General features: G+C 39.8%; 1 protein-coding gene and 1 long non-coding RNA gene across 3 annotated transcripts in view; both read right to left on the bottom strand.

Moving 5' to 3' along the window:
- LOC135078139 (uncharacterized) overlaps positions 1 to 12823 on the bottom strand; it is a 42493-nt gene that overhangs the window by 11799 nt on the left and 17871 nt on the right. The window contains exons 15-21 of the mRNA XM_063972726.1: positions 12409 to 12684; positions 10880 to 11100; positions 8127 to 8310; positions 7520 to 7715; positions 6615 to 7199; positions 6099 to 6280; positions 2904 to 3096 (exon numbers count right to left, since the gene is read on the bottom strand). Of these exons, the coding sequence (XP_063828796.1) occupies positions 2904 to 3096; positions 6099 to 6280; positions 6615 to 7199; positions 7520 to 7715; positions 8127 to 8310; positions 10880 to 11100; positions 12409 to 12684 (1837 nt within the window). The remainder of the gene's footprint in view (positions 1 to 2903; positions 3097 to 6098; positions 6281 to 6614; positions 7200 to 7519; positions 7716 to 8126; positions 8311 to 10879; positions 11101 to 12408; positions 12685 to 12823) is intronic.
- On the bottom strand, positions 363 to 2529 carry LOC135078141 (uncharacterized). 2 transcript variants are annotated; one of them, XR_010258571.1, is made up of 3 exons: positions 1567 to 2529; positions 1102 to 1224; positions 363 to 738 (listed from the first exon to the last, which is right to left on the bottom strand). It is a non-coding gene; the product is annotated as an uncharacterized LOC135078141 (long non-coding RNA). The 2 variants fall into 2 exon arrangements; XR_010258570.1 differs by lacking the exon at positions 1567 to 2529 and having other exon boundaries at positions 1102 to 1560.

The raw sequence follows: 12823 nt of genomic DNA, 5'->3' as shown, positions 1-12823 counted from the left end.
TAAATTCTCATAGGAGGTGTAATTCTATCCTCGTCCTCGTATGCAAATTGTTAATTTATTTCTTTGAAAGATAAAGTGTGGTAAGCGGTGAGTGCTTGGTGTTAATGGAAATAAGTTTTAGTGAGACACAAGAGTTCTTTTTCATCAACACTAAGTTTTGTACTATACTACTACGCAATTAATTACTTGAAATTAAGTCAATAAAGTAGTTAGGTAGGTACCTACTTAACACGTTTTAATCAGCCTTAACCCACAATACTGCCAAAGTGGTAGGGTAAAGTTATGTTGGGACATGTAAAAGTACCCTGTGTGGGCTTATTTACAGGAATAAATGACTAATAAAATAAAGAAAACTGTTCAAATATAGGTACACATCTTTTTATTTAAATTCTTTACACAGACACAGACAGCTATAAGTACTTCTTTTGTGGTCAGCCTTCGTCTCTTTACAAACTAAGTTTTTATTTTAAATATAATACTATAGGTACTTTAAATCACAGCATTCTTGAAAACTTAGTTTTTTTTTGGAACAATCAACAAGATATAAAATAACCATGAAAAATCAACAGCCTCCCTACTCATTTGTACTTGTCGTTTTTTCTAACAAATAATTATGCAATAAAATGTATTGTTTTAAACTTTTATGGTTACTAAAATAATAATCATTAATACACTTCGAAGAGTTCCAACACTGGTAGATGGTAGGACAGGTGCAGGCGCTGTAGAACAAGATGAGAGCTGTAATGACAAACAAAATAACATGTTAGCTGCTAGCTAGGATATAGCTACAACACATATCTATTATCCTACTAATATTATAAATGCGAAAGTTTGGATGTCATAATGTCTGGATGTTTGTTACTCTTTCACGCCAAAACTTCTGAACGGATTTTGTGTAAACTTAACAGTATTATTGTTTGTAACCTAGATTAACATACAGTCTATAATTTATGACAATCTGTGACAAACTAAATTTTAAGCGGGTGAAGCCGCTGGCAAAAGCTACTAAAAATACCTTCATTATTTGTGCAACATAAATCATACTGTTCATACATAATAATAATATAAACATACATTATCATATTCCATTATTTAACTTACATATTTTAGAGTAGCAGTAGCAGCAACTGGAGTATTCTCCACCTGGGTGTGGGTAATTATCGGAAGAGTTCCAACACTGGTAGATGGTGGGACAAGTGCAAGTGCTGTAGAGCAAGACGAGAGCTGCAATGAGAAACAAAAAAAACATGTTAGCTGCTAGCTAGAATGTGGCTGAAAAATTGTGATAAATCTTAGTCACTGTTTTTTTTAAGCATAACGAGGCAGGTATTTGACCACAATCGCACCAAGTGTTAAGTGGGATGCAGTCTAGGATGGTACATATCTGCGCTGTAAGTGCCTATTCACTCTCGCCTTGTAAACACCCGGATTATAGTCTTCGGGAAAGACAGCAGCAGGCAACAAATTCCAGTCCCTAGCTGTTCGCATTATAAGAGTCATAATAATGTTATGTTGTGTAAGTATGTTGAACAGTTTATTGGTTAATGTCAATAAAATAGGCCTTACCGTTTTCCAGGCTTGCACCTCTTTAGACGTCCAATCCCCAATCTTGTTTAGTGCCCAGGACGTGTTGCGCCAGAACTCAAGTCAAGGAACCCTCATCACATGACCACGCGCTGTTACTACATTATTTAGCTGGGTCTCCATCTGGCGTGGGCAATTTTCTTGCCTTTGGCACTGAAAATGAAATTGATTATTTGATATGAAGAAACCAAAGTTACAGGAGTAGTTATTGAAACTTGGGTTGTTTTCATTTTTGATAGAATGCCTTAATTTAGTGTAATAATCTATACTTACTTGTGTTTATAAACAAATTTAACATAATTCAAAAACTTCGTAAAAGTTTTTCAAGTTTTTTGACACTTGACAGATAACACTTGTCATTCACAGAACATAGATTAAAATACTACTTCTCAAAACACTTATTTATGTATAATTTATTAAATGTGAGATTAAGTTCGCCTTAGGTTAAAATTTTGGCATTAAAGTATAAATAAATAAAAAGAAGTAAGCATTTCACGTCGTTTTTCGTAGTCCATTAACGCCACCTATTGTAGAGTAGTATTCAACTTAGCCTGCCTAGCCTTAAAGTATGTATGCCACCTGGGGGCGGGTAGTGGAACTCGTATTTCATTCGTTCTATGCGTTTGGTTATATGATTTGCAGAGGTAAATTTTTAATTCGAATTCAATGTTTTTATGAATAAAAGTATGTTATTAAGGTGCAATCATAAAATTTTATTAAAAAAAACTGCATTTGAACATGGATTTCATTTGTTATTTGTTAAAAAATAATGAGTTTTAGCGAATGTTTTTCATTAATAAAACGCAAATCCATGAAACGATTATATACGACCGGTCACTTTTCGGTCTTCATGGAATGGACAAAATTACACAATTCGAATTTAGATATACGATCGATGATCAATTGTATTCATTGTCCATCCATGAACAACTTTACACAATCGCACCTCAGTTTCTAATGACTGAAGTAATAATCATGAATTCAGATCAATGTTTGTAATTATTATCAAAATTCATCAAAAATGGTAAAGTTGTGAAACTGCAACACAGATTCTCATTCTACATTAAATATGTAAATACTAGCTGTGCCCGCGACTTCGTACGCGTGAAAACCCGTTTTCGCAACATTTTTCATATTGCTGTGCTCCTATTGATCGTAGCGTGATGTTGTATAGCCTATAGCCTTCCTCGATAAATGGGCAGATGTTATAATGTAGGCATCCGCTAATAAAGGATTTTACGAAACTCCACCCCTAAGGGGGTAAAACGGGATCCACGCGTACGATTTCGCGGGCGGCCGCTTGATCATAATCAACTTACCTTTAGACCTCAGAACCCCGGCAGTATTGATGGAGTTCTTCTGGAAGGCCACTCTAAAGTCCACGGGAATGTCTTTGGCACCTGGCGGGTGGTAGGTCCAGGTGCGGTCCGTAAGCAGGCGGCCCGATGATGGTTCATAAGCCAGCTGCTCGCTCGTCCATAAACCGAGTCCCATTATGAACGCGCCTTCGATCTAAGGAATTTTAGTGTTAAAATCTGTGTTAACTACTTATGACGATACTATTGATGAATTTCAATTTATGAGAGAATCGCGTTTAGTTAGCTCATAAAAGTTTATTAGCGTGGAGAGTGTTGGCCAACTCCTCCATTTGCCTCTGGTAAATTAGAAATGGATATTACAGTAGAGACAAAATGACCTGATGATTATGGCATTGCTATAGAGCTCTATACAGGGTGGAAACGATAATTGATCTCTTATTTCTAAACTATACATGATATCTAAGAAATGGTTACTAATCCTAAAAGTGCTTCACGAGCTCCTTCAAATGATATCAATAATAGGTCGCAGAACAAACGGGATCTATCCGAAACTTCAATGTTTCCAGCTTCCAGTACAACTCAGTTATTAGATTTGTATTTTAAAAGCTTTATTCTATTACCTGTCCCACATCAATGTTTACACCTGGAGATGCAATTTTCAAAAGTATTCGTCCGCTTACCTGTCCCACGTCGATATCGGGACTGATGCTGACGCCCACATCCTCAATCAAGTCGACGCGCGTGACGGCGTGCTGTCCTGTTAGCACGTCGAGTTCCACCTCGCATGCGCACGCACCGTTGATGCTATAGCCGGCTCGTCACGTATATGACGCTTGGAGGTTCAACGGAGATGCCTTTTACAAGAGTTCTCTTCTACATTACCTTTCCAACATCAATGTCACGCGCACGCGCCATGGTTGCCATAGCAGGCTTGTCATGTATGACGCTGGGTGTACACACCTGATGAGACCATTGTCAAGAGTTGTCCTCCACTTTACCTGTGCCACATCGATATCGGAACACGTCGAGTTCCACCTCGCACGCGCACGCGTCATAGTTGCTAGCTATAGCGGGCTCGTCACTTCAAGTTATGACTCTTTTAGAAGTTTACATCTGGAGAAGCAATTTTCAAGAGTTGTCCAAATTACCTGTCCTACATCGATATCAGGGCTGATGCTGACGCCCACATCCTCTATCAAGTCGACGCGCGTGACGGCGTGCTGTCCCGTTAGCACGTCGAGTTCCATCTCGCACGAGTTCTACTTCGCACGCGCACGTGCCGTGGTCGCTATAGCGGGCTCGTCACTTCAAGTTATGACTCTTTTAGAAGTTTACATCTGGAGAAGCAATTTTCAAGAGTTGTCCAAATTACCTGTCCTACATCGATGTCAGGGCTGATGCTGACGACCACATCCTCAACCAAGTCCACGCGCGTGACGTCGTGCTGTCCCGGTAACACGTCGAGTTCCACCTCGCACGTGCACGCGCCGAGGATGCTATAGCCGGCTCGACACGTATATGACGCTTGGAGGTTCAACGGAGATGCCTTTTACAAGAGTTCTCTTCTACATTACCTGTCCAACATCAAAGTCACGCGCACGCGCCATGGATGACATAGCAGGCTTCCCATGTATGACGCTGGGTGTACACACCTGATGAGACCATTGTCAAGAGTTGTCCTCCACATTACCTGTCCCACATCGATGTCAGGGATGATGCTGACGCCCACATCTTCTATCAAGTCCACGCGCGTGACGGCGTGCTGTCCCGTTAGCACGTCGAGTTCCATCTCGCACGAGTTCTACTTCGCACGCGCACGTGCCGTGGTCGCTATAGCGGGCTCGTCACTTCAAGTTAAGACTTGTTTAGAAGTTTACATCTGGAGAAGCAATTTTCAAGAGTTGTCCAAATTACCTGTCCTACATCGATATCAGGGCTGATGCTGACGCCCACATCCTCTATCAAGTCCACGCGCGTGACGAGGTGCTGTCCTGTTAGCACGTCTAGTTAAGTGGATGCTATAGCCGGCTCGTCACGTATATGACGCTTGGAGGTTCAACGGAGATGCCTTTTCCAAGAGTTCTCTTCTACATTACCTGTCCCACATCGATATCGTCTACGTCCTGTTTCAAGTCCACGCGCGTGACATCGTGCTGTCTCGTTAACACGTCGAGTTTTATTTCGCACACGCATGTGCCGCGGATGCTATAGCAGGCTCGTCATGTAATCCGCTTGAGATTTACATCTGGAAATTCCATTTCCAAGAACTGTCCTCCACTTTACCTGTCCAACATCGATGTCAGGGCTGATGCTGACGCCCACATCCTCAACCAAGTCCACGCGCGTGACGGCGTGCTGTCCCGTTAACACGTCGAGTTCCACCTCGCACGCGCACGCGCCGTTGATGCTATAGCAGGCTCGACACGTATATGACGCTTGGAGTTTCAACGGAGATGCCTTTTTCAAGAGTTCTCTTCTACATTACCTGTCCAACATCAATGTCACGCGCACGCGCCATGGATGACATAGCAGGCTTCCCATGTATGACGCTGGGTGTACACACCTGGAGATGCCATATTCAAGAGTTGTCCACCACATTACCTGTCCCACATCGATGTCAGGGCTGATGCTGACGCCCACGTCCTCAATCAAATCCACGCGCGTGACGGCGTGCTGTCCCGATAACACGTCGAGTTCTACCTCGCACGCGCACGCGCCGTTGATGCTATAGCCGGCTCGTCACGTAGGTACATGAGGCTTGGAGGTTCAACAGAGATACCTTTTTCAAGAGTTCTCTTCTACTTGACCTGTCCCACATCGATATCGTCCACGTCCTTTATAAAGTCCACGCGCGTGACGTCGAGTTCTGGTTCGCACGCGCACGCGTTGGATGCCATAGCAGGCTGATCATGTAATCCGCTTGAGGTTTACACCTGGAATTTCCATTTCCAAGAACTGTCCTCCACTTTACCTGTCCCACATCGATATCAGGGCTGATGCTGACGCCCACGTCTTCAATCAAATCCACGCGCGTGACGGCGTGCTGTCCTGTTAGAACGTCGAGTTCCATCTCGCACGAGTTCTACTTCGCACGCGCACGTGCCGTGGTCGCTATAGCGGGCTCGTCACTTCAAGTTAAGACTTGTTTAAAAGTTTACATCTGGAGAAGCAATTTTCAAGAGTTGTCCAAATTACCTGTCCTACATCGATATCAGGGCTGATGCTGACGCCCACATCCTCAATCAAGTCCACGCGCGTGACGGAGTGCTGTCCCGTTAACACGTCTAGTTCCACCTCGCACGCGCACGCGCCGTGTATGTTGTAACCGGCCGGTGAGTCCAGAGGGCCCGTCATGTATGATGTTTGGAGGTTCACTCCTGGGGATACCAGTTTTATTTGAAGGTTGGTTACTAAACATTATTTTTATGTCACTTTAAAAGACTGAATTGAATATTATTTAGAAGTGGGCTGTGGTGAGGTAAATAAATGCGCTAGATTGCCTGCATTTGCTGTCGCTTTGCTCGAAAAAATAAGACATTAAAAAAACCTTTCTTTTTTTTGAAGAATTTTTTAGACTAACAAACTGTAAACCAACATTTTTTCTTTGCCGGGGAAATTACACCATGAAAACTTCTGTAGTACGTAATAAATAGAAGAGCATTTAAGTATTTTGAAGGATTGCTCTAATGTAAGATGTTTTCAAAAGCTTACCTTTTTCAAATGCCTTCTGCACTAGCTGCTCCCACGACGGGTCATTCATTTCATTCTTCACCGCTTCCAATCTCTTCAACAGTTCCGTACACGACTTCACTGTAGCGTATGCGACACAGTCGCTTGTTATGCTGCCGTTACTGGCCATCGCATTGGGCGACGACAGACTGTCACTGCCGAAAACTGACACTTTTTCCAACGGTACCTTCAGAGTATACGCACACACTTGAGCCACTTTCGTATTGATGCCCTGGCCCATCTCGATACCACCGTGGGTTATAGCTACTGTTGCGTCTCCATGGTACACTGAAACTGTCACTGGGAAGTTCCAAGAGTAATCAATTGGGAACGACATTATACACAGCTTGATGCCGCGTTTCTTCCAAGCATTCTCGGCATTAAAGGTCGCAATTTGAGCCTTACGCTCGTTGTAATTTGAGTCGTTTTTGAGCGTATCTATCATGTCTTTGATGGAGATATGTTCGGGAGTGATGTTCTTGATGCGAACGTCGATTGGATCCTTTTTGGTGACGTGAGCGATTCGCTCCATTAGGAGTTCGACGATAGCAGTGGCTTCGTTGGTTCCTAAAAGCAAAATACATATAAAACATTTCATACAACAAAATTCTGTGCATCTGCTACATGAACGTCAACGAATTTTATTCACTGACCGATTGACGGTGTATTTTTTTTTTTAAAGAATATTAGTTATTTGTAAATAAAAAATAAAAATAATCCCATTAACCCCTCGTTGTAAGCTATTTGCTTTTGTTACGAGTGGGTTCACTAGAATAGTCAAGCGGCAGCGGGGATTTGAAATGTACGTTCCTCGGATCATCAGTCAGCTAGTCAGATCCACACTCACTCAGTCGCTAATTACAGACAAAAACTACCGAATTACATACCGGGTGCCCTGCACCAAGTGTTGCCAGCCGTATCCGTGAGCACGCTGTATCCTTTAACTGTCCAGGTGGAGCTCTGGTACATTAGAGCCATGACGTCACTGATAGCGCTGCCGGCTGTATCGTTGAAGTTGAACCCGCAGTCCATATAGTAAGTTAGGTTTAGGTATTGGATGACCCCCTCATCGTCCACACCTAGCTGTATTTGGAAAAAAGGTGTAAGTTTACATTTAATGTTGTTGTCCTTTGTTTCATGTTTTTTATGAATAAGTGACGTCATAAGTTTCTGTTGCTATAAAAATCACATTTATTACTTTTGAATAGTTCATAATAGATAACTGATCTGTTTTGCTCAAGGTCAGCTGGTAGAGAATGACTTATGGCATTAAACTCGTCTTTTTGTACTGAACATTGTTATGTGTGTGCAATAAAGTCTTTAAATAAAAATAAATAAATAAACTATTGCCCGCGGCTTCACCCGCGTGAATTTTTTCTGCCGAAGAAAAACTTTATCGCACGCGTCCCTGTTTAAAAAACCGGGAACTACTTATCTCTATGAAGAAGAAATATACCTCATTGAAGTTAACCGATAAGGAATACAGAAACAAACCTCATAATCAGCTCTGCACCGCTGCCTCTTCCCTATAGCGGCCATGTTGTGCGTCAGAGGCATTACTAAAGTGGCGGTCCTGTTAAGTTTCCGCGCCACCAGTGCGCACGCGCACGCTGCTAGCGCCGAGCGGGACGCTTTACCGCCATACGCGCCGCCCACGCGTGGGACTGACACTATCACCCTGAAACCCACACATTTCTCGTCTAAAATCAATGTAATAGTTGGTATTATTTTCGATATAAAGTCTACTACTCTTTTTAATATCTGCACGCTTCCTAGTTCGAGCTTTCAGTGAAACCTACCAAATCTATGTAAGACCACTTAAGTACCTGGAATTACGCAAATAAAGAAATTTGATTTGATCAAAAACCTGGCTGCCGCACGGTGGATCGAGCCCATACAAGGTGTTGGACATGGTGCTTTAAATGCAACTACTTAAAACAAGATTGATTTGCATATAAATTGAAAGATGAGACTTCATTCTATCAAATATCACTAATATCAAGTCATGATCTACTATCATAGTTATGTGGTGCGACCGTAAAGTGAACAAAGTCAAAATCATGGATTTTCTGACTTCTGTTTGTATTGTCAATTTATCCAATTTCGTTCACTGGTTTTATGTTATTACTTATTAATGTATTAGCTTATACCTTTATCTTAATCTGTGTGTTAAAATGAGTGCCTAAAAAACTTCTAGCTTGGCTATTTTGACGTATTTTTAAAAGGTATTTTTTAAAATGAAAACTGCGTGTTTTAGTTGACATCTTGGGCGATCTTTAACAAACCATGAATGAGAGATGATAGATGACAACGTGGGCGATATTATTACTCAGTTTTTAGACCCTTATTCATCCATATTTTCGAGAAAATCACAAAAAACTAAATAAAAGCGCCTCATTTTTCCGCATAGCAAAATTAACTTAGGTAAAATTCGTTACACTAAAATAATGTCAGGTAAACCAAAGATGTTTATTTTGGTTTATGAGTTGTTTATCGTGTGCAATTCAGTAAAAATACTCATTAAAATGAAAAACCTCAAGTCAAATAGAGATTTGTATGCATTATTAAAAACCACGATGAAAGATCGCGCTAGTTCTTTAGCTAGGATACTAGAGCTGTTTTCGCATACTCTCTTCAGATAAACAGAGGTAAGTACTAACGTAGTTAATACTTTATGAACATAAAGAAATACTATAAAACAGATATAGTAAAAAAATCATATTGTCATCATCTCAAAAGATTGTCGTTGAATTTAGTACATACCATACATACATTTTGTATGTATTTTTTTCTTAATTTATGATTGTGTTAGGTAGGTACTGAGTTACACATTTTATTTATCAGATAACTATAAAAAAAAAACAATAATTTCATTGACACTGTTTGTCGCAAGAAGAAGTAGTGTCATTATAATGAGAACCAGTTTTTAGCTACAAACGTAGATTGGCTTAGGCAATCTGTTGATTGGAGTCAGTTTTGTAGTCCGCTAAGTCCCTATAAAATTGCATTAGTATGTATCTAACAGCTAACAGAATATAAAATCAAGCTCGACAAAATCGAACAAAGTGATTGTGTGCAATGAAAAATCAGGCGTTTGCAAAAATATTTCTTTCATAATTTTAACACTTAATGAGAATAAATTTAGAGTATTGTTAGATTATGTATCTAACAGTTAACAGAATATGAAATCAAGCTCGACAAAATCGAACAAAGTGATTGTGTGCAATGAAAAATCAGGCGTTTACAAAAATATTTCTTTAATAATTTTAACACTTAATGAGAATAAATTTAGAGTATTGTTAGACTATGTTATTCTTTAAATATGGAAACAGACCAAAATGAGTGAGTATTTGCTTTTAATTGAACAATAAATACAAGTTTTTCATCACTATATTTTAAGAATTTTTTTCACTTATATTAATTGCCATCTAATAAGTAAAATCTATCACATTAGAAAGATAAACTTGTCAACCTTACACTGTAAAAATTTGAAGTTACTACGTTGACGCAATCTCATTTTATTTTAAAAACACTGAGTAAGGAAGCGATGTCCAACGCTTTGTATGGGCTCGATCCAGTGTGTGCCGGTAGCCCGGTTGGAGACAATGGCTGGGGGTAAGATCCATTCATTCATGACTGATCAATGACTAGCTTCAGGAAATGAACATGAAGATAAGCCCTTCAATCGAACGGTGAATCGGTGACGCCCTGGTATACGAGATGTGTTACAATATTACATTTGAGCTTGTATTCCTAATGGAATACAAACAGTATCACTATGTAAACCATCCAATCGAACGGTCTATCAATGACAATTTTTTGCTGCATCTTGAAGAAATCACTCAAAATAAAAATATCATGAAAACATGACGAGAATCAAATCAATGACAGCAGAAAAACAAACACGCCAATATCAGCAATTTTTTGTCTTGATATTGAATCGCGAAACTAAATACCGATCTACACAAGCACGCAACAACAATGCAAGTTACCAACATGCAACCTATGAACATGCAGCGTAAGCGTAGATTTTTAGACATTTGAAGTGGAAACATAAGATATGTAGGTATATAGGGGTGTCCAATTTTCAGAGGGGGCACTCCTCCCACCCGAGATAAAAAACATAATTTTGAGAAACTTGCCTAGCTTCATATTAGACACGAGACAACTCTCCATGGTAAAGTGGTACTGCGATGGAATCACGAGGCTTTCTTTGATGTCGTGACTGGTAGTTTTACAAAACTCACCTATTCTGCTCAATATCCAAAGCATTAGCAACAGCCACATGCACTAGATCCATCCACTGCGTGGCCGAACGTACATGGACGCCTAGTTCCGTATTGGATACAGAACAGCATTGAGTTTCCATAGTAAAGTGGTACTGCGACGGAATAATGAAGCTGCCTTTGATGACGTGGCTGGTGTTCTCCCCTTTCCCAGTCGCGGTCTTTGAGACATCCTCGCGTATCTAGTTGAGATTAGAATGAAGATATTATCACAGATATTCTTCTAACAATATCAAGTGGCAGTGGGTGGGTCAGAAATTGTTTAAACTACCTTTGAAGCCTTACAGGCGTGAATCAAGATTCGATAAGGAAGATATTACAAATAGGGTTTCTGCTCGAGCTTTCTCGAACTCGAGAAAACTCGAGAAATTTGGCTTCATTCGAGACGAGAAAAAAATTATCGGAGCTCGAGAATTCTCGAGTTTCGATTTTGAAGCTTTAATATTCTTGAATGCCTATTTTCTTAGACAAAAGTAAGTTTTTAATTATTTAATAGGTAAACGTTGCTTTTAGACTGGCCTAGTCTTTCCTTTTTTAACCGATTTTATTTGCAAGTAATGATCTCAATCGAAACTAAGTAATAATGATCACCAACGAGTATGCTATATTTATTATTATGTATGTTTAACTCTGACTGATTTAAAAACTGAAAATTTTGTTAACTGTCTGTTAGGTTAGGTACTCGTGCCTCCTCGTAAAGTTTATCAAGTCGTTATCTTTAAGAATTTTAAAGATTTATTAAAAAGTTATTTTTTTTTGTTTATAAAAAAACTATTCATCATAATTTTGCTATTTGGACTTGTATTCTTTGGAAAACAAGTGATTTAATTGTAGCTCCAGATTTTTATTGTTATTTATCATTAAATTACACGCGACTTTATGACTTTTGTTATGATTATTAGTTAATATTAATTATGAAAGATTTTATTTTTTGTTTCTTTCCTAACCAAAATAAGTGGTACTAAATTCTAATATTGATTGTTGTGCAATAAAAGTAGGTATATTAGATTAAAAAAACCTAATGTTTTTATTAAATTTCAATCGATTTCAACAGTTTTCATTAAAAGACTCGAGACCCGAGAAAACTCGAGACTTTTGCCTCGAGAATTCTCGAAACTCGAGAAAAAAAATAGGTCGAGAAATCAGCAACCCTAATTACAAAAGACCTAGGCAAGTAACTATTTTTGGTCACGACTCTTCCTGGGTAATTCAAGCTCTCAAAAGCGTCAGCTTTTTTTTATAAAGATTACTTATTCGTTATTTGTTATTACACAAATTAGTAATAGTCCCGTTAGCCCCTCGTACTGAGCTAAATATGCTTGTGTCACGAGTGAGCTCACCACAATAGTCGAGCGGCGGCGGGGACCGAACCCGCGTTTCTTCGATCACGTGTCGGCCAGTCCGACCCCTTCACCGTTGGGCTATCGTGGCTTCAAAACAATGCAAGAATGCCTTCTTTATTCATTGAAATGTAGTCATGAAATACTTACCCTTCTATCCTTGTCCGGTGCGACCAACGCTTCTTCGATGCTCAGCACTGGTTTAGCAGAACTCTTCTTATATTTTACTTTGACCAAGTCAGCAGCTTTCAGCGCTATAGCATGGCTGACGGCAGCCACTAAAGCGACCGGCTGGCCGTAGTAAGACACCTCCTTGCTCGCTAGGATCTCTTCTTCAAAGGATGCCCAAGGCACATTGGTAGGGACGAAGGTATTCTTCCCTGGGATGTCCTTAGCTGTGAAGAAGGCTACAACGCCGGGAATTTTCTGGAATTGTACCCAATTATTGTTTTAAAAGTAATTAGTCGGGTTGAGTTAAAAACATCTTATCTATATATATAAAAGAAAGTCGTGTTAGTTACTCCACTTATAACTCAAGAACGGTTGAACCGATTTAGCTGAAAAT

The sequence above is a fragment of the Ostrinia nubilalis genome, chromosome 14, assembly GCF_963855985.1.
Source record: "Ostrinia nubilalis chromosome 14, ilOstNubi1.1, whole genome shotgun sequence".
NCBI lineage: Eukaryota > Metazoa > Arthropoda > Insecta > Lepidoptera > Crambidae > Ostrinia > Ostrinia nubilalis.
Note: the sequence above shows the minus strand (reverse complement) of the source record. Positions and strands in the feature narration are given on the sequence as shown.